Source organism: Penicillium solitum (assembly GCF_028829755.1).
Source record: "Penicillium solitum strain IBT 25940 chromosome Unknown utg000009l_segment0_segment0, whole genome shotgun sequence".
Taxonomy (NCBI): Eukaryota; Fungi; Ascomycota; class Eurotiomycetes; order Eurotiales; family Aspergillaceae; genus Penicillium; species Penicillium solitum.
In genome coordinates this window covers 4,079,631-4,099,033 of record NW_027072128.1, presented here as the reverse complement: position 1 = coordinate 4,099,033, position 19,403 = coordinate 4,079,631, and the positions used below count along the sequence as shown (strand labels likewise).

The window sequence follows — 19,403 nt, the reverse complement described above, 5'->3', positions numbered from 1 at the left end:
GTTTCATCTCAATATTGAGGCTGGCCAACGTTTTTGTGTGCTCACCCCGTACCCCGTACTCCGTACATCATACATAATTGACCCAAAAAGGATTGCATGGAGGCTTGGGATCTACTACATATATTCCAGGTTTCTGTACCCCCTGGGGCTCACACCGTCGATTGCTCACAGGGATCCACAGAGTATGATGGTCCACCTGTCAAAGCTAGGATAGTTTCCAGCCCACTTTTCAAGATTTCGAGGAAGTTCTTGGACCATTTTGAACTCCGTACGGAGGATAACCAAAATGGGTGCCGCTGTTTAGGGCCGTGTGACCCTCGGATTGAGGACTGTATATCCCATTCGCCAGGCGGTTGGGTTATTTTCCGCGACAACTACATTGTATATTTTCAGAGTGGCCTTGATGGCTATCCATGTTGACCCAATACTTATATCCGCGAGAAAGAATCTTGGTTTCATTCAATGACTATTACCATAATCACCCATTGTCCACGGGTATCATCACTGTTGACTACTATACATTGTACTCAGAGTCATGCAAGGGTTACGTGACCCCGCAGACTACAGACAGTATTATAGGCGAGGATATCTCTTTTATACTTATAAGTATATCCCACCAAGCGTGCAAAGTTCCCTAGGTAGGCGGTTCATATCATGCAAGTGTGCCATAGATAACGTAAATTGACATACAATCAGGAAGACTATAGGAGACTGCCCCACTCCCATCTTTGTGTTAAGGGGAGAAGAAAATAGAACTCAGTCAGATTTGACATTTGAAGGAATCTACGGAGTATGTACTCCGTGCTCGGATTTCACCTGCCAAACTATATTTAGATCTTCACCATTGGCGCTAAGTTCAATTGTGATATTTGAGTAAATGAAAACAAGGAATCTGTCATCTCAAAGATATGTCGTGTAGTCCAAAAGATATAGATATCTGAGTCGATCTCAATTATGAATTGACGTGAAGATATAAAACATGCCAAGTGAGGGAAAAGGGAACTCTCTGTTTTCTCATTTTGTTTGTGAATTGCCTATTTGGGGCGCGTTTGCAGGCGGTGAGGAAGAATGATGATCCGAGTGGCTCCAAACTGCCCACCGCCCCCTGTCAGTCGCGACTTCCCCGGGCAAAAAAAACAACAGGCGGTTCCCCTCCGCGTAGTCTCTCTCTTTTCCTCTCTTTTGCTTCTTTGCTTTATCCTTTTCCGGCTTGAGCATGCCGGAGCTTGATTGATCCGTTCTTTAACATTGAATGATAGCATCATTCGTTTGCTTCGACTTCGAGGCCTGACTTGGACTCCTTTTCCCCTCCCCGTAGCGCTCCATCGCGCTTCACTTGTTGACTCGTATTTATCATGGACGACTCCATGGTGGAATCCTCGGTCTTTGAGGATGACGGAGGCAGCTCTGACTTTGCTCCCGAGCCTGCACCGGTATGAATTTCCCCCTAATATGCCAATATGCCAACACGAGACTTGACTTTGATTACTAACATTATACGTCTCCCAGAAACCCAAGGCTAAGGCGGCTCCTAAGAAAGCTGCTGCCGCCAAACCTGCCGCCAAAAAGACAACCCAGACCACACTGAAGGCCAAGCCTGCTGCGAAGACAGCTGCTGCTAAGAAGAAGGCCAAGGCCGATAGCGAGGACGAAATGTCCGATATTCAAATGTCCGATGTTGATTCTCTGCTCTCCCACACCCCTCCCAAAGCCAAGAAAGCGGCTGCGCCCAAGAGAGCTGGCTCAAAGCCTCTGGCCGATGTCGAAAATGAGTCTCACGGAGGAGACGCTACTGCTGATGGCGCGAGCAAGAGTGGAAATGCATCAGAGAAGTACCAGAAAGTAAGTTGCGCAGCTTATAGCTTGGTTTAATCTTGGCCGGATGCTTATCTCTACTCTTAAATATAGCTCACCCAACTTGAACACATCATCAAACGTCCCGATACCTACATTGGATCCACCGAACGCACCACCCAGCAGATGTGGGTGTACAACTCCGGAACTGAGTCGATGGAGTACCGCGATGTGTCTTTCGTCCCCGGTCTCTACAAAATCTTTGACGAGATTGTGGTCAACGCCGCCGATAACAAGCACAACGATGCGAATATGAACGAGATGCGCATCACGATTGATCGCGAGGCTGGTGAAATCAGCGTGTGGAACAACGGACGTGGTATTCCTATCGAGATCCACTCCAAAGAGAAAATCTACGTGCCCGAACTTATCTTCGGTCATCTGCTCACTTCTTCCAACTACGACGATAGCCAACAGAAGGTGACTGGAGGTCGCAACGGTTTCGGTGCCAAACTTTGTAACGTTTTCTCCACAGAGTTCACTCTCGAAACCCAGGACTCCAGCCAAAAGAAGAAGTACAAGCAAACCTGGACTGAGAACATGACTAAGATGGGCAAGGCAAAGATCACAGATGCCAAGGGTGATGACTACACCAAGGTCACTTTCAAGCCAGATTTTGCCAAATTCGGCATGGATGGCATCGACGATGACTTTGAATCCCTCGTTAAGCGCAGAGTCTACGACTTGGCGGGTACCGCCAATGTTGCTGTCAAATTAAACGGCACACGCGTCGCTGTTCGCAATTTCCGAAAGTACATGGAAATGTACACCAAAGCCATTCGCAAGGAGCGCGGTGACGACGGCCCTCCCTCAAAGGATGAAATTATTACATGCAGCCCCGATCCTCGATGGGAGATTGGTTTTGCTGTTTCGGATGGTTCGTTCCAACAGGTCTCGTTTGTCAACTCGATCGCAACAACCTCGGGTGGAACGCACGTCAACTATATCGCCGATCAGATCTGTACCCGCTTGGCCGACCAGGTGAAGAAGAAGAACAAGTCTGGAGCAACTCTGAAGTCGGCCCAGATTCGGAACCACATCTTCATTTTTGTAAAGGCATTGATTGTCAACCCGGCCTTCACCTCCCAGACCAAGGAGCAGTTGACGACCAAGGCTAGTCAGTTCGGTAGCAAGTGCCCCCTTGATGAAGATTTCTACAAGAAGGTCTTGAAGACCGAGGTTATGTCAAATATTCTGCACTTCGCGGAGCAAAAAGCCGATCAGATCTTGAAGAAGGGTGATACTGGCCGACGCACCCGTATGAACAACCCAAAGTTGGTCGACGCCAACAAAGCTGGTACCAGAGAGGGTCACCACTGCACTCTCATTTTGACTGAGGGTGAATCGGCCAAGGGATTGGCCATGGCAGGCAGAGCAGTTGTTGGACCGGATTTGTTCGGTGTTTTCCCCCTGCGCGGAAAACTTCTTAATGTTCGTGATGCTTCTTTTGACCAAATTTCAAAGAACGTGGAGATCCAAAGCATCAAGAACTTCATTGGTCTCCAGCACAAGAAAGAGTACACTGAGACCAAGGGACTGCGATATGGCCACCTCATGATCATGACTGATCAGGATCACGACGGCAGTCACATCAAGGGTCTGCTCATCAATTTCCTTCAAGCGCAGTTCCCAAGCTTGCTCAAGATTCCTGAGTTCCTCATTGAGTTCATTACTCCTATCATCAAGGTTTGGAAGGGCGACCCAAAGAACCCGACCAAGCAGAAATCGTTCTTCACCATGCCCGAACATGAAGAATGGCGTGAAGCTCACAAACACGAACGCGGCTGGGACCACAAATACTACAAGGGTTTGGGAACCAGCACCACAGAAGATGCGCAGGTCTATTTCCGCGACCTCGATCGTCATCTCAAAGAGTTCCACACCATGCAAGACGGCGAAGCCGGACTCATCGAGCTGGCTTTCTCTAAAAAGAAGGCAGATGAGCGTAAAGAGTGGCTTCGTCAATATAAGCCCGGCACATATCTGGACCATTCCGTGGCGAAGATCACATACACAGACTTCATCAACAAGGAGCTCATTCTGTTCAGTATGGCGGATAACCAACGTTCGATTCCTTCCGTCGTGGATGGTTTGAAGCCAGGTCAGCGCAAGGTACTTCACACCTGTTTCCGCCGCAATCTAAAGAAGGACATGAAGGTGGTTGAGCTAGCAGGTCATGTATCCGGAATGACAGCCTACCACCACGGTGACGTCTCCCTTCAGCAGACTATCGTCGGTCTGGCCCAGACCTTTGTTGGCTCCAACAATATCAACTGCCTAGAGCCCAGTGGAAACTTTGGTAGTCGACTTCAAGGTGGTGGTGATTGTGCCAGTGCTCGTTACATCTACACTCGCCTGTCCCCCTTTGCACGCAAGGTTTTCCATACGGCCGACGAACCTCTACTAACATATAACGAGGACGATGGCAAGAAGATCGAGCCCGAGGTCTTTATGCCTGTCGTCCCGATGATTTTGATCAACGGCGCAGATGGTATCGGAACTGGTTGGAGTTCTTCTATTCCCAACTACAATCCTGAGGATGTTGTGAACAATCTCAAGCGCCTCATGGCCGGCGAGCCTACTGAGCCAATGCAGCCTTGGTTCCGTGGGTTCACCGGCGAGGTTGTGGCCGTTGGTGGGGATCGCTACAAATTCAGTGGTATCATCAGGGAATGTGGTGACAAGGAAATCGAGATCACCGAATTGCCCATTCGAACTTGGACACAAGATTTCAAGGACAAGCTGGAGGAAATCATCAAGGCGGAGAAGGTGCCATCCTTCATCAAGGATTATAGGGACTACAACACTCACACCAAGGTCCACTTCATCATTCAGCTCGACGAGAAACACATGAAGGTTGCTCTGACTGAAGGCTTGGAAGAAAAATTCAAGCTGACCAAGTCGATTGCAACAACCAATTTGGTGGCTTTCGATCCCGAGGGTCGCATCACCAAGTACGCCACTGTCGATGACATTCTCAAGGAGTTCTATGTCGTCCGTCTCAAATATTATGAGCGACGCAAGCAGTTCCAACTTAACGACCTACAGAGAGAGCTGGAGAAGCTGAGCAACCAAGCTCGCTTCGTGCAGATGATTATCGATGGCAAATTGGTCATCTCCAAGAAGAAGAAGCCTGTTCTAATCACTGAACTAAAGGAGAAGGGCTTCAAGCCAATTGCCAAGGTGGCCGAGGCTGCCAAGATGGGCGAAGATGAGCCTGTGGTAGAAGAAGAAGGAGAAGAGGAGTCAGATGATGCTGAGGCTCAAGTGCTATCCAGCTCATTTGACTACCTTCTGGGTATGCCTATGTGGTCGCTGACCCAAGAGCGTGTGGAGAAGCTTCGTCGCCAGATTGGTGATAAGGAAACAGAGGTCGACGTCTTGATTAAGCTGTCTAAGGAGGACATCTGGACCCACGATTTGGAGGAGTTCATCAAGGAGTGGCGCTTCCAGCTTGAAGATGAGGACCGTCGAGCCCGCAAGGTGGCTAGCTTGGGCCGTCGTGTCTCAGCCAAGCTGGCCACTGGTGGTGGTCGTGTCGCGGCTTCGCGCAAGCGTAAGGCTGCTAACGGTGATGATCCGGACGACGAAGACTTCGGGGCCCCTAAGACGAAGAAGGCCGCCGCGGCCAAGAAAAAAGAGCAGCCCAAAAACAGCTTGATGAATTTCCTCAATCAAGCCCCGAGCAAACCAACACCACCAGCAGCAGCAGATGGAACTGTTGACTCGGACGATGAATTCAACATGGACATGGAGATCCTTCCGAAGAAGAGCCGTGCTGCCTCAAAGCCTAAGACTCTGCCTAAACAAGAAGATGACTTTATCGATATCGACGATGTTCCCCAAGCCTCGCGGGCATCAGCTCAGCCAGCTGATGACACGATGGACGTAGATGTGGATGAGGTGCCAAAGCCCAAACCAGCCGCCAAGGCAGCGGCCAAACCGGTCGCTAAACGAGGACCTAAGCCCAAGGCCAAGATCGAAGAGGACTCGGATGACGAGTTCTTGGAGATTGCCAAATCCGAGGCTTCCAAGCCCGCAGTGCAGTCTTCTCGCTCTCGCAAGCCTGTGAAGTACTCGGCGCCTAGCGACTCTGATAGTGATAACGGTGATGATCTTCTTGGAGACGTTAGCATGATGGTCAAGGGCATTGGTGGTGACTCGGCCACCGATTCTCGACAACTCTTTACGGAGCGCCCCCGTTCGGAAAGCAGTGCCAGCGTGAAGACTGCCGCGAAGTCTTCCAAGGTCAACGACGATTTTGATCCGGATGAGACGGACTACAGCAAGCTCATTCCTCAAAACTCCCCACGGCGCTCCATCCAGGTCAAGCCTAAGGACGTCAAGCCCGACTACAACGATGAAGAGGACGACGAGGACCAACCAGTCAAGCCAACTGCTCGGGCCAAGGCTGCTCCCAAGGCCAAGGCTGCGCCAAAGGCTGCTCCCAAGGTCGTAGAGGTTGATGACGAGGATGACGAGGATGACGAGCCCATCAAGCCAACTGCTCGGGGTAAAGCTGCACCCAAAGCCAAGGCTGCCCCGAAGGCCCCGGCCGCCACCGCGGCACCCAAGGCCCGTGGTCGCCCTAAGAAAGAGCCAGCTGCAAAGCCCGCCCCCAAGTCTGCTCCCCCGACTTTATCCCCGGCGGCCAAGGCCTATGCTTCTAAGCAAGCCAAGGCAAGCAAGAAGATCGCAGATGATTATTCGGAGGATGACATCGATGCAATGGCTAACGACATTTTGGATTCGCCAATGGGCAAAGTGAATGTGGATATTTTGGACGACGATGAGCCCGTTCCCGCCCCCCGTCGCGCCGCTACAAGCCGTCCTGCTCGTCGTGGGGCCACACAGCAGAAGAAGTCATATGTCATTGAGGATGACAGCGATGAAGAAGCATCGGCCGACGACTTTGACGAAGACGAAGATGAGAGCGACTAAGTAGTGGAGTAGTGAGGGTCAGAAGCCCATTTGCAATGTTCCCCTCGCGTTTTTGCAGTGCCCTCTATTGTGTTTTATTTTCTTTCATCTCCATGTCTTAGTTTATTGATATTTTATGGGGATCTGGCAGAGCCAGTGCATGCAAGGCGAATACGAGATGTTTAACTTTAATCTTTTCATTCGTAGATCCCTCATCTTTCAGTGGCGTCTACTATGCAGTTGTAGGCACTAATGCTGGCAAACAAGGTAAACGTAGGGCAAAGAAATAAAATCATAGCCTCGTCTCTCGAGTTTCCATTCCACACCTAACGCCGTCCAGTCTAGTCCATTCCAAGGCTGCCATGGGAATTATCAAAGAAAATGAAGTTGCATTGTAGCCTTGGTCAGGCTGCTTAAAATCCTCCAGTATCAACTAATCCATCAAGTTCCTCACTCGTGTTTCATGCGAATCAAACAAAGGAGACAATGACTTGAACATGCAAACCCTCAACTCTAAGTAAAGTCATCAAAATCACAAACGTTCCTCACAAAATGCATAGAGACAGCACCGCCACACAAAGATTCTCAGCTCGTAGACCGTAAACGCCATTCCCATGTCAAATTGTAGCGCAATCGGTCATCAAAGCGAAGCTCGACGTCGCTTACGACTACGAGATTCGTCACCATCAAGAGAGCGAGGGCCAACAGGTGAGGTCAACTCGTCATCGTCCATCTCGGTGTCAGTTCCGGTGCTTTCAAGCTCATTCATGTGAAGATGAAGAAGAGCTTCAGCAGCCTTTACCTCACGGGTGAAGTGACCTGACGGCTCAGGACGTGCAGCTCGGGACTTCCGACTGGGGTACTTCTTAGTCTGGGATTCAGGACTTATAGAACCGTCCTTGCCAAACGAAGCTCCACCAAGGGTCCTCTTGAGAGGGGGTCCACGGTAGTCTTCATCGTTAGCATCGTCCATTTGCCAATCATCATCCGATTCAGTTAGGTCATCGTAGTCGCTTTGCATGGCAGCCACATCCGAAGCGGCGTTGGTGGGATCATCAAGACCACCAAGCTTGTCGGTTTCCATTTGTCCATCCACAGAAGGACAGTTTGGGGTGGAATACATGTTGGACGAGCCATCACTCTCAGTGTCACTGTCTTCGCTGATACCCCCAGGGACATTCTCCGGGCGCATAGCATCTGAGATAGCACGGAGAATAGTACGGGGCGACTCAACCCGCGAGCGGGGCATCGCGTTGGAGCTGCGTGGGGGGTTGATGGGGGTGAAGGTAGACATAGGTGACTGGCTCTTGGGCGACATGCAGTAAGGCTCCATAGAGGAGTCCCGGGCACTGGGGTTACTCTCAGCATAGTTGGCGCGCGGGATCTTGAGCGGGGGCAATGTCAGGGACGAGTCTTGTCGGGTTAATATTCCTATGCCATGGAGAAGGGTATGTGTCGAGGAAGGTGTGTTGATTACCGGGGGGCTACCTCCGGTGCTGGACTTCATCTCCAAAGAGCGATAGTAGTTGGAGGTGTTGGTGGCACGCTGCACGATCTCTGGTGGGATGACCATGCGGCCATGGGTTTTGCGGTCCGTTGGGGGGATACACATGGCTGGGAATTCGGTGCCAAACAGTGGAGTCAGAGCGTATCGGATTCTCCAGCAGAAGGTCGCTGCCATAGCTTTGGCGGCTTCGTAGGGCATCCAGTATCCTATGTGAAAAGCAATAGTATTAGACCTAGCTATCCAAGGGATCGGTTGATATCAGAAGAGGGTATAAAGATCGTACCTTGAGCGGAAAGTGCTCCGCCGGTGATGCTGTGGCAGATATCTCGGAGACCGGGGTTCTGGTTTAGCATCTTCGCTGGGGTGGTCTATAACGAGTTAGAAATCCCGAAGATATGAAAGAGTTGGCTTATGAACTTGCCTTGGAGTAGCCATTGCATTTGAAAAGGTGTGTAATCCGAACGATGCCGATATTGTAGTCCCACATAACATGCCATTCCTTTTCTTCGCCAGGTATTTGGAATGTGTATTGAAAGACTAGATGGAAGGGTCAGACGTGAATATCAAAACATGTTGAACGGCACATACCATGGAAACTGTTTCGGCCGGTCTTTTCTTGAAAGGTTTTCTTGTCGCTGGCATAGGGGATATGACGAGGATAGTCGGCGATGTTGCCCATGGGACGCAACGACAGCTCTCTGTGAGCCTTCTCCAGCTCTGCATCTCTTTCCTCGCAAGGAGGATAGCGGCACTCACCCTGAATCTTGCCACGACGGAAAACTGGGGCGTCCTTGGCCATCTTCCGCTTCTCACGGGGGGCAGGGAAGGAAGGGTATGGAATTCGCCTTTCAGGCTGAGGATTCAGAAGGGATTTGATAGATAGCATTAAGAAGTTCAAGTGCTATCCTTGAAAGAAGGAAAGAGTTGAAGAAGTACGAAGTCTCCGGGGGAAAAGAAGGTGCTTAATGTCTCCTGGAACAAAAGGGTGCTTTCCAGAAGGATTAAGAGACAGAGAAGTCAAACCTGCAAGAAGAAAACAAAGTAAAGCAAGACAATCCAAGACCTTTGTTCGAAGGTTTGTTTCGCACAACTTTCCTAGAGGTGAAAGTACATGCACAGGAGTTGTTTGTTGGCAAATACGGACAACTTTTCGAGGAGACAGAGACAGAGACAGAGAATACAGCGGTGAATAGAAGAACTCGGAGAGTGTCTGACACGAGGGAAAGTAAATGGGCTTCACCGATTCTTTGCCTCTCTCTCTCTCTCTCTCTCTCTCTTTATCTCCCTCATATCACAAGGGTCCTTGAAGTCGGACGAGTCCACGGGCTGTTTGTCTCTTCCGCGTGGAAGTGAAAGTTCCAATGATCTTCGACTTTGGACTGATGATGCAGTGTGCATTGATTTCTATCGATACCCCTGGAAGCAATTACAAAATACAGAATACAGAATACAGAATACAGATGGTTTGAGACCTGTGTCTCTCATCTCTCGAGGCATAACCTGTTTCACATTCACAACTGCGACTACCCAAGCCTCTCACCCCGAAAGAGATCAGTGAAAGAAAAGCATGGCAGCAACCGTTTCAGGGACCATGTGGATATCCTGGATTTCATTTGGAAACGCAGGGAGTCACCGCTGCATGCAAACAGCCCGTAGCGGCAATAGGTACATACAAATACCTACTATCGTCATACCAAGCTATGCTATCAATACCCTAATATCCCGGGGTAGAGAGCTCAACCGTTGTCCCACCTTTCCAAGGTGCTTTTCTTCAGAATCTTATCGAAGAACCCAGGTCAGATCGTCCTTGGCATCGGACTAGAACCAGAGTACCGCAGCAACCGGAGCATTAGGACACCAGTTTAATGGTCCAATCAGAGACTACATACCCCATGGTGGCTCAACAGGATGAGCTTCAAAGAGGTCTCAGACCCACGGCAAGCTGCAGGGCAACTTGCTCCTTGTATGACTGGAAGCTGCATTGCCTGGCGAGTCCGTAAAGTGCATCTGAGAAAAGCTGTGCTGCAAAGATAAACTTCTGACATCAAAGATTCTGGGAAAAGCGACAGGGATGTTCACTTAGGTGCCACGCTTCCATGCCTATACAGTGTACCCTGTACAGGTCTATACATTTGATAGATGGGGTAAAGCTGAATGACATGGTCAAACAAATGGTGATCTTATTAGAAAGGACTGGAGTAGTTCTCTACTATCTATTCAATGCAGTCAATGCAGTTTCACACCGCACTTCTCTTTTTGCCTTTTTTGTTTGAATATCCAATCTAAGACCTTCCGGACTCTCAACTAGACCGCTAATTGAAGTATGAGGGCGTGCATATAACAGAGACATGGGCTCTCCGGAGGTGTAAGAGACATAATAACGACTTCAAAGAACTTTCCATGCATCCTTCTATGCAATAGTCCGACACGTTGATGGCTGTTGAAGCCCACTTTTCCTGTCTTTATGTTTTGTTTTTTTTCTCTGCTTGAACTGACTTAGACCGTAAGTGTCACACTGACTTCTCCCAGTCCGATTTGCAACCCGCTATTGTACCCACCTGCCAGTCTAGTGTGGTCTGCATAAGACTTCCAACAGGTACAAGGGGTCCTTCCACCAATCGGTTGCGGGCCGGGGCAGCATAACAGAGCACCGCAGAAAACGGTGCATATAAACGCCGGCAGAACGCTATGCAATCTGGTCAGAGACTGCAAAGGTCGAGGACTGAGGTGTCAACTAGATGTCAACACAACCGGGCTAGTTTTCGAGGGGGGATGGGCTTAATTGCATTGGAGTCGGTCTGCAAAGAGTGCCAACAGCCGAGACCGATATGAGAGCCCAGAAACGAAGACTGGTTTCTAATGTCTTAGACACTCTGGTGTTGGCTAAACATTCTCTATTAAACCCCCCAAAGAGCGGTAAACCCGGACATGCGTGTCCCCCATCTGCGACGCGTATCGGATCCCGGGCTTCTGGAAAAGGGGCAAGAAGCCATGTCTCAATCGGGATGCTGCTGTTGGTGTTTAGGCCTTTTTCAAGCTATTTTTCCCTTCTCATTCATTTCCATAAACTATAATCGAGCCTCATAGTAACAGACTCTTTCAGGTTGCCCTTGGAGGTGTTTTCGTCTTTTCACATGTTTATCAAGAAGCCGACATACTCATCGTTCAGATCAGAGCTGAACAGTCTTGAAGATGTTGTGGCATCATGACAGTAAGGTCTCGATCTCAATAGTGGACAAGGAATACAGAATACACGGAGCGTTTATACCCACATGATCCTGCAAGACTCGATAGAAAGACTGACTTCTATCACAAAGAGGTTTGATCACAGAATACAAACCGGACCTGAACCCACCCCCCCATACTTGGTTCAAGTTCAAGAGGATGTTGAGATTCACAAAATATACCCCTCACCCGCAGATATCAGACAACACTGATCTGTACTACAGCCCTCGAATCCGGGGTATATGGGGTGTGAGAGGTGGAGGGGGAAACACAGTTCCGAGCACGACTGAACAAGGCAAGTCTTCGAGGGAGAGGGGAAGCACGATGAAAAGGAAAACAAAACCGTCACAGGCTGGCCCGAATTGCGATGCGGCGAATAGGGAGCCGGGTCGGTGGACCGGGATGAAACTCAACGGCTGCCTTGCACTGTTGGGTGATCAAGGCCACTTGCATGGAATTGTGAGCAACTACCCAAGTGGGTTGGATCGAGGCTTTTTGTGCATTAATATGGGAGTCATGACGCATGGAGGTGGCAGGATATGGACTGGATCTAGTTTCCTAGTGAGTTGATGAGTAGTGAATGGTACGTATACAATAAATTTCGTGATAGTTGCCTAGATAGTGGTCGAGGTCCCTGCGTGAGGCTCGAGGACGGACACACGGCAGTGATATCTTGGGAATATATGAAAAGCCAAGTTAAGATCATGAATTTATGTAAATGTGATTCCATTAGAAACAATATGAACCCAAGAAGACATAGACAAGGGGTGTTTGGAGAAAAGAAGTCGACTAATAAAAATGTCCAGGGTGTTAGGGCGGATGAGATAAAATAACGCAAAGGGGGAAACAAGAGACATGACAGCTCATTCATCGCTCAAGAATCCTCCTTGATTTTTTGTTCGTCGTCGACACGAGGATTTGGCGATCAGAGCTCATGTATTCCCAAGGGATCCCCAACAGGAACAGGTGACTCAAAACACGGTCTCACGTGCCATTCGGCATATCCAGCAATAGTCATGGCCAAAATAACGATATCCATTCAAGAATATTTGATTGACGCTCAAATTTGAGCCCGATTAATATTCCCGGTTAAGATGACCTAGTATCATTGGGGCCTATTCAAACAGCCAGAAGAGGCTCACGGTCACCAGCCTGCTCAGCCGGCTCCACAGACGCAACAATGTCAGACTCGAGAGCCTGAGCGATAGGAGCGGCGGTGGGGGCTTCGGGGAAGTCCTCGTGCTTGACGGCGGGCTCGACAACAGGGGCAGTGAACTCGGCAATGGGCTCGGCAATGGGCTCGGCAATGGGCTCGGCCTTGGCGGACTCGACAACGGTCTCACGCTTGATCGGGCTCACAAGCTTGGTCGCCTCTGGGGAGGTAGAGCGGCGGGAGGGGATGTAACCCTGAGCCTTGGAGCTGTACTCGCCGACATACTGCTTCATCAAGCCGGTGGCGTGCGAGGTACGCTCGCCAGCCATATCCCGAAGCTGGTTGGTCTGGGAGTTGATGATCTCCTGGGCGTTGGCAATCTGCTCGTCAATGAGCTCGCGGTTGCTGATGTAGATAAGGGGGGCAAAGTATGTGGTGGTCACGGCAATCACAGCCAAGCCCCAGAAGGGAACGAAGCGGATCAGCCAGTAGCCGGTGAAAGCAGCAGCGAAAGCCTGACAAGGTGTTAGTCTCTGCCTTTTTGGTTCGTCTTCGTTCTTGACATGTTGCAACCTACCGCAATAGTGTGGAGGACATTCTCAGCGAACAGGATGCGCTGGAATTCGATCAGGAAGAAGTCCGTAAGCTGCTCAAAGTCCTCGAGGACAGCCTCAACGGTCTCCTTGGGGACAGTGTAGTAACGGCGGGGGCGGAATCCACTGGCGATTCCCCGCTTGAGAATAACATGGCCAGCAACTTCGACGGTGGCAGTCACTATACACAATTGTTAACCGACCACTCTGTTGACCGTAGGTCACGCGACCAACTCACATCCCAACGACATGTACAGGAACTTGAAGGCCCAGCGAAGGAGAGGCAGATAACGGGCGGCGAAGATGAAACAGATCACGCTGGCGTAGGAAACGGCGGTCGCACGGGGTTGTTCCCACTATATACACACAGAGATTAGCAAGCTATCCAAATCGAAGGCTCGGGCGACAACTCACGCTCAGAAGGCTATACATCAAGGAGTGGTAGGCTAGACACTCGTTAATATCCCGCTATCAAATCAATCCAGTTCTTGTGACATACGGGTCAATGGTTGACCATCGGCGGTGGTGGTTGAAGGGGTCACACGCGAGTTTTTCAGATCGCGAAGCTCATCGCCGGTGCGGGATGCTTCGGACTTCACATTATCGACAATTGGGCCTGTGAAGAAACTGGTCAGCATGCTTTGGTGGCTTCGGAGACTTCCGGATTCCTATTTACCCTTGGTAATAGCATCGCTGATGCCTGAGCGCAGGAGGGGTCAAGGTCAGTCTCCTATGGCCACGGAATCTAGGAAAAAGAAAAGAGCATAATACTGCAAGATGATTGGGTTAGCATCTTCATTCTGCAGAATTGATGTGTCCTGATGATTTTCTTACCTTACTGCCCGTGTTAGGGTAGGTCACGTCACCAGAAGCCATAACGGTGATATTTGTGAGGAGCACTTTCAGGGGAAGTTTTTAGAAGGGAAATTAGAAAATTCGTAAGAAACGTATCAACTGAGTCACGGCGTGAAGTGAAAAGAAATTAAAGGGGGGGTAAGGGGGGAGGAAGAGAAGAAAAAGAAGGAGAGCACAGAAAAAGATAAGGGAAGATTTGACCAAGGTTGTTGTGATGCTGTCATGTGCGTTGCCAAGCCCGAAATAGCTATGGATCAAGTTGTCTTCATATCTCTGATGGATGACGAATGTACGACTGAAATCTTGATTTTACCTTGATTCTACTGGGAAATGACTTATATTAGGAATTGACACTGGGAATACTAAATAATATCGTGATTCTGGTCTATTGCACTTTACAAGTACGTCGAACTAACTATGTAACTATACGGCTAGTTATACTCCATAACACTCTATCAGGCCACTTCCAAAGACCATTACGTTCTAGCCTTGAACTATGTACTTTTGCTATGACATACATATGCACTAATTATACTCCGTAGTGTTCATCCACGCGAAGCTATATATGTACTCCGCACAATGTCCATCGATGTGCTAGCTATGACTTCATACACTTTATACAACCAATCATAAGTAACTACTTTACCTAACTCTACCTAACTCTAAGCGCTTCTTGACTATATACTGCAATATCTATAAAGGATACAGGCTATCCTACCTAGCTATACCTACGATATAAACTATTAAGATTAACTTCTTAATCTATCTCGGTTCCATATCAGGTACAAATCTCTATAAGCCATTCCTAATGATGGTTGGAGTATTCCAGTTCGCCGATTTTTGTCATGGAATAACCGCTCTCTTTTTCGTCGTTACAGGTGGACCACATCTTGTGTCTATGTATTCCCAGCACTGTGATAAAAGACAGCTGATGTATGGGATGATGTGCATAGTAGCCAAACATAGAAGAGTGGAGGGGGTTGATGACGAGCTATTATATTCGAGGATGGGATACAATGTGAAAAATAGCCCCCAATATTGTTTGTCTAGATGAAGAAAGATTTGGGTATCCTTTCCAAGGTTGATCAATAACTCCAACTCGAAAAGTCCGAGAGGAGCGCACGATAAGAGCAGGGATGTGTGCTTTAGGGTTACATCAAGCCACTACGTCCGTTTATATTGGCCTGTCTTCTCCCTATCTATGCTGAAGCTAGTCCCGATCACCTGTCATGGGGATATAATCCCTGTCGTCGTTAAATCCGAATACCTTTAAGAAGGCCTGACGGCCCCGAATTCCCCGGGTTTTAGACCGTCTTTTCTCTTCTAGTCTACAGTCTCTGCCTCCACATGAAAATTCTCGTCAACTAAATCAAAAGTGTCCTTGCCACCAAACAAAATCTACATTCAAAAATGTCGGGCTCTATGTCCGGTGCGCACGGCTCTGCGGATATCACCGCAGAGCTAAACCTACAGCCACGGTTGGTGATAGCTCCCCAAGCTCGGAATGCGGGCGATGATATTGATGCCTGTGCCTATCTTTCTTTGCCGAAAATAGAACAGGATTCAGGTCTTTCTTCTGAGCTCCAAGACCATGCTTCTCTCCATGCAAATCGTCGTATACCTACCCCGACAGATAACGATGATGGTCGCGTGGCCACCGAAGACGAAGTGCGCGATCTCCTTCATGTCGTTGACAGAGTTCGGTTCGGCTCTGGGTAGCATGCCTCGCGGGTATTCTGGAACGCTTTGTCTGGGACGGGGTAACCGCTCCTATACGTGCGTGGTACCTCTCCATTTACAACGTTGTTCGACTGACTGTACATACAGAGAATTACCTGCAAAATGCACCTGGTGGTGTGGTTCCGGGGGCACTGGGCTTGCATCAGGCTACTGCATCGAACATCGTCAATGCACTAATCATCGGGTCATATATCGTGCCCGTGCCTGTTGCCGTTGTTACCGATAGCTGGCTGGGGCGCTACAAAACAATGATATACGCTGATATGTACTGTGAAGTTTTATTTCTTTATATTCACCCTGGCTTACCCGTCTGCTTGATGGCTAAGACTATAACAGCATCGAGGCCATCGGGGCAACTGCTCTTTTTGCGACATCCCTGCCCGTCGCGATTCATGAGGGGGCGGCTTTGGCCGGAGTGATAACTGGCTGGATACTGCTGGCCGTTGGATCAGGGGCATTCAAGACTGCGGTAGTGCCATTTATTGATGAGTCGATTTCTTAGACTTGGGTGTACCAGTCTGAAGGCTGATACCGTTTAGCCGACCAATATGACGAGACCGAGTTTCGAATCAAGACTCAGAAAGGGGGAAAGAGAGTTGTCACCAGCCGAGAGTTGGCCATGACTTATATCTACAACGTCTTTTACTGGTGAGTAGATTGATCTCTTTATTTTGGCATCATAACCAACGTTAAAAACAGGGCTATTAACGTGGTGTGTTTCGTAGCCGATTGCACACCGTTGTTGGAACGGTATGTTGGTTTTTGGCTCGCTTACTTGGTCCCATGCTGCGCCATGTGGTTAGCCCTGATCCCGATACTACTCGGTCACAAGCACTTTAGTGAGCGCACTTACTAGCACGGCAATGAATTGATTAGCTGACATGTGGATAAAACAGTCCGGCATTCGCCCACAAGCAACATTATGCCCCAGATATGCGCTGCCTTGCGATATGGGATCGCTAGTGGCTTCAAAATGGATGCCGCAAAGCCAGATGCCCAGCTTCATCAACACGGTCGACAAGTCCCCTGGGCAGATTCATTTATTGAAGAAATTAAGAGGAGTCTGCTGACCTGCCGAGTATTGTAAGTTAGTACCCTTTCTAGTATACCACCAAAGCTAACATATACCTAGGATTTTTGTTCCCTATTCACTGGCTCTGCTATAACCAGATATTCAGTAACTTGATCTCTCAGGCTGGGCAGATGGTCACGTACGGTATTCCGAACGACATGATGAAGATTGCTGGGCCAATCTCGGGGATCATCATTGCGCCTATCGTTCAAAAGGGACTCTACCCTTACGTTACAAAGCGCCGGATCTCATTTGGACCGATTGCACGGATGACAGTCGGATTCATCTGCCTAACTCTCTCCATGGTTTACACCACAGTGATTCAGATGCTCATCTACCAGGCCGGGCCGTGCTACGATGCACCACTCCCATGTGCTGCTTCCAATGGTGACACTGTCCCCAACCAGGTTTCGGTCTTTCTCCAAGTTCCGACGTACTTTGGTGGAGGATTGGCAGAGGTGTTTTGCCTTACTCCGGGAACCGAGTATGCTTATAACCACGCGCCTAAGAGTATGAAGACCCTGGTTCAAGCAATCTGGCTCGCTATGGCTGGGGTCGGAACCTGTCTTGCCCTGGCCTTCACTCCGCTCACCAAGGACCCCCACCTGGTCATGATGTATGCCATTCTGACAGGGCTTTTTGGTGGAGCGATCATTCTGCTGTGGATCCTATTCCGAAGCTTGGACAAGTCGAAGGTCAAGGAGGATGTTGAGTAAGGGAAGCCGTCACTCTGAGTATATATCAAAATTCATTGTGTCGTTGGTGGACATTATCAAGGGGAAGGGCATTCTGAACTGGACTACGCGATATGTGGAGGAATCGAGGGGTTTTTGGGCATTGCAATGATAATTTGGCTTTTAAAGAGAATAAATGTCTTCAGTGCTTGAACGCATTTAAAATCCAGGCAATTCGAACAAAATAATGCATATGCATCATCGTTTTTAATTCCCATTTCTCTTCCATGCATGGCTACGTAGTTATGAAGGACATACATTATCCTGCCCAGGTGTATGTAAGGATATAAACATTCGTGTATATAAGCTTTGGAGGGTAATTTCTTAATTTCTTAATCTACCTAGGTATCTTGTTTCGATATTAGGCATAAATCCCTAACCATATTTCTGATGATATGGTTGGCCAAACCCCGCTAATATCGCAGGCAGCATCGCTTCAGCCTCATCGGGGTCCGAATTCGGTCATATTTATAGACGGGGATTCCTCTTTTGTTTTCCATTCCTAAATCCTCAAAACAAATTTCTTTCTCAAAATGACGGAGCCAAATCTTTCTCCCGCTTGTTTTACAAAGTACAACGAGCAGACCCAAAGCAACATATTCTCACTCCTCCCTCCAGAGATTCGCTATGAGATCTTCATCTATGCTTTGACAAGTTCTCCGGACACCACACAACCACCTGGACAAGATGGTTACTGCACGCGACCAGGGTATGAGACCCGCCACCGGACCTACACAGAACTGCTCCGAACCTGCAAAAAAGTCTACATGGAGGCATGGTTTATGCCTTTCATCTGTTCGGAGCATGCATTCTGGATGGCCTCCTGGGACCGCACTCCCGAGCGAATGATTACAGTTGAACAAATGCAGCAAGGCCTAGATCTGATTTATGATCGACATGGTGAAGTACAAGGCGGCCGGATTCGAGTGTTTCCCCAGCTATGGAAGCTCGAGAGCACCAGAGATTTCGATGGAATCTTCACGATGCATCACTTTTATCCCAAGTCCGTCACTATCACTATCCGATACACCGACACCTGGATGTGGGAATACAACGAGGAGTTACACATCGAAGGGGCCTGGGGCAAATGGCTAGTGCTGCCCTCGAGCGTCACCAGGTTTTGTATCGACATCGAAAGCATTGAGCGACGCAAAGACGAAGTGGACTACATTGCGGGCGAAATGGCCGACCAATGGCGCTTCCAGCGAGCCGATGGCACCAACATGCTCGCAGGCAAGGCTGATACCTCCGTATCTAGATGGACGGGGAGTTCCATGCTTGGCGGACGGCGCTGGGTGCGTGATGAGGTGGCGCCTGGTCAGCTTCAGTACTATTTTGCAACTGTAATGTGGCGGCCTTCGGAGGAGCTCTTGGATGGTCCCCAGCGTTTGAACCCCCCTCTCCGAGTCAATTGGAGCCGCCCATTACCTCGGGATTTGGGTTGGAGCTATATCAAGGGATCATATTTGGAAGGGGCTGGCATATCCATGACAGTTCCTGCTGAGCAAGTGGTTGCTGAATGCATTGCTAATGGGTATGCATTTTATAGTAGTGATGAGGAACCGGACTATGATGAATTTGTAGATGGGTCTGACGAGAACTCTGAAGAGGAGAGTGAAGATTCTCAAGAGGCATAATGTGTTTTAATGTGTATTATCTTTTTTAAAAAAATAAGAAAAAACGAAATTGAAGTTGCCATAACAAAACAAAGAATCACGTGATCCACGCGTTGCCATCGACCCGATTAGGT

The 19,403-nt window shown here is 49.0% G+C and overlaps 6 protein-coding genes across 6 annotated transcripts; 4 read left to right on the top strand and 2 right to left on the bottom strand.

Annotated features, from left to right (window-relative positions):
* Window positions 1–1,355: 1,355 nt before the first annotated feature.
* N7455_012654 (DNA topoisomerase 2) lies at window positions 1,356–6,795 on the top strand (the record flags this gene model as incomplete). Its single annotated transcript, XM_040952559.2, has 3 exons — window positions 1,356–1,433; window positions 1,510–1,842; window positions 1,909–6,795. The coding sequence occupies 3 exons, from the start codon at window positions 1,356–1,358 to the stop codon at window positions 6,793–6,795; spliced, it is 5,298 nt and encodes a 1,765-aa protein (XP_040816744.2).
* A 619-nt stretch (window positions 6,796–7,414) lies between these two features.
* N7455_012653 (uncharacterized protein) lies at window positions 7,415–9,167 on the bottom strand (the record flags this gene model as incomplete). The annotated part of the gene is made up of 4 exons (XM_040952557.2): window positions 7,415–8,487; window positions 8,565–8,649; window positions 8,745–8,818; window positions 8,870–9,167. The coding sequence occupies 4 exons, from the start codon at window positions 9,165–9,167 to the stop codon at window positions 7,415–7,417; spliced, it is 1,530 nt and encodes a 509-aa protein (XP_040816809.2).
* Window positions 9,168–12,625: 3,458 nt separating this feature from the next.
* Window positions 12,626–14,246, bottom strand: N7455_012652 (uncharacterized protein; the record flags this gene model as incomplete). The annotated part of the gene is made up of 7 exons (XM_040952809.2): window positions 14,092–14,246; window positions 13,929–13,952; window positions 13,752–13,868; window positions 13,667–13,698; window positions 13,491–13,608; window positions 13,237–13,433; window positions 12,626–13,174 (listed from the first exon to the last, which is right to left on the bottom strand). Exons 1-7 carry the CDS (start codon window positions 14,126–14,128, stop codon window positions 12,626–12,628), a joined length of 1,074 nt encoding a protein of 357 aa, XP_040816986.2. The 5' UTR covers window positions 14,129–14,246.
* A 1,271-nt stretch (window positions 14,247–15,517) lies between these two features.
* N7455_012651 (uncharacterized protein) lies at window positions 15,518–15,826 on the top strand (the record flags this gene model as incomplete). Its single annotated transcript, XM_065606940.1, has 1 exon — window positions 15,518–15,826. One exon carries the CDS (start codon window positions 15,518–15,520, stop codon window positions 15,824–15,826), a length of 309 nt encoding a protein of 102 aa, XP_065460106.1.
* A 640-nt stretch (window positions 15,827–16,466) lies between these two features.
* Window positions 16,467–17,635, top strand: N7455_012650 (uncharacterized protein; the record flags this gene model as incomplete). Its single annotated transcript, XM_065606939.1, has 4 exons — window positions 16,467–16,495; window positions 16,547–16,686; window positions 16,744–16,908; window positions 16,980–17,635. The coding sequence occupies 4 exons, from the start codon at window positions 16,467–16,469 to the stop codon at window positions 17,633–17,635; spliced, it is 990 nt and encodes a 329-aa protein (XP_065460105.1).
* Window positions 17,636–18,186: 551 nt separating this feature from the next.
* Window positions 18,187–19,290, top strand: N7455_012649 (uncharacterized protein; the record flags this gene model as incomplete). Its single annotated transcript, XM_040952624.2, has 1 exon — window positions 18,187–19,290. The coding sequence occupies one exon, from the start codon at window positions 18,187–18,189 to the stop codon at window positions 19,288–19,290; it is 1,104 nt and encodes a 367-aa protein (XP_040816890.2).
* Window positions 19,291–19,403: the final 113 nt, after the last annotated feature.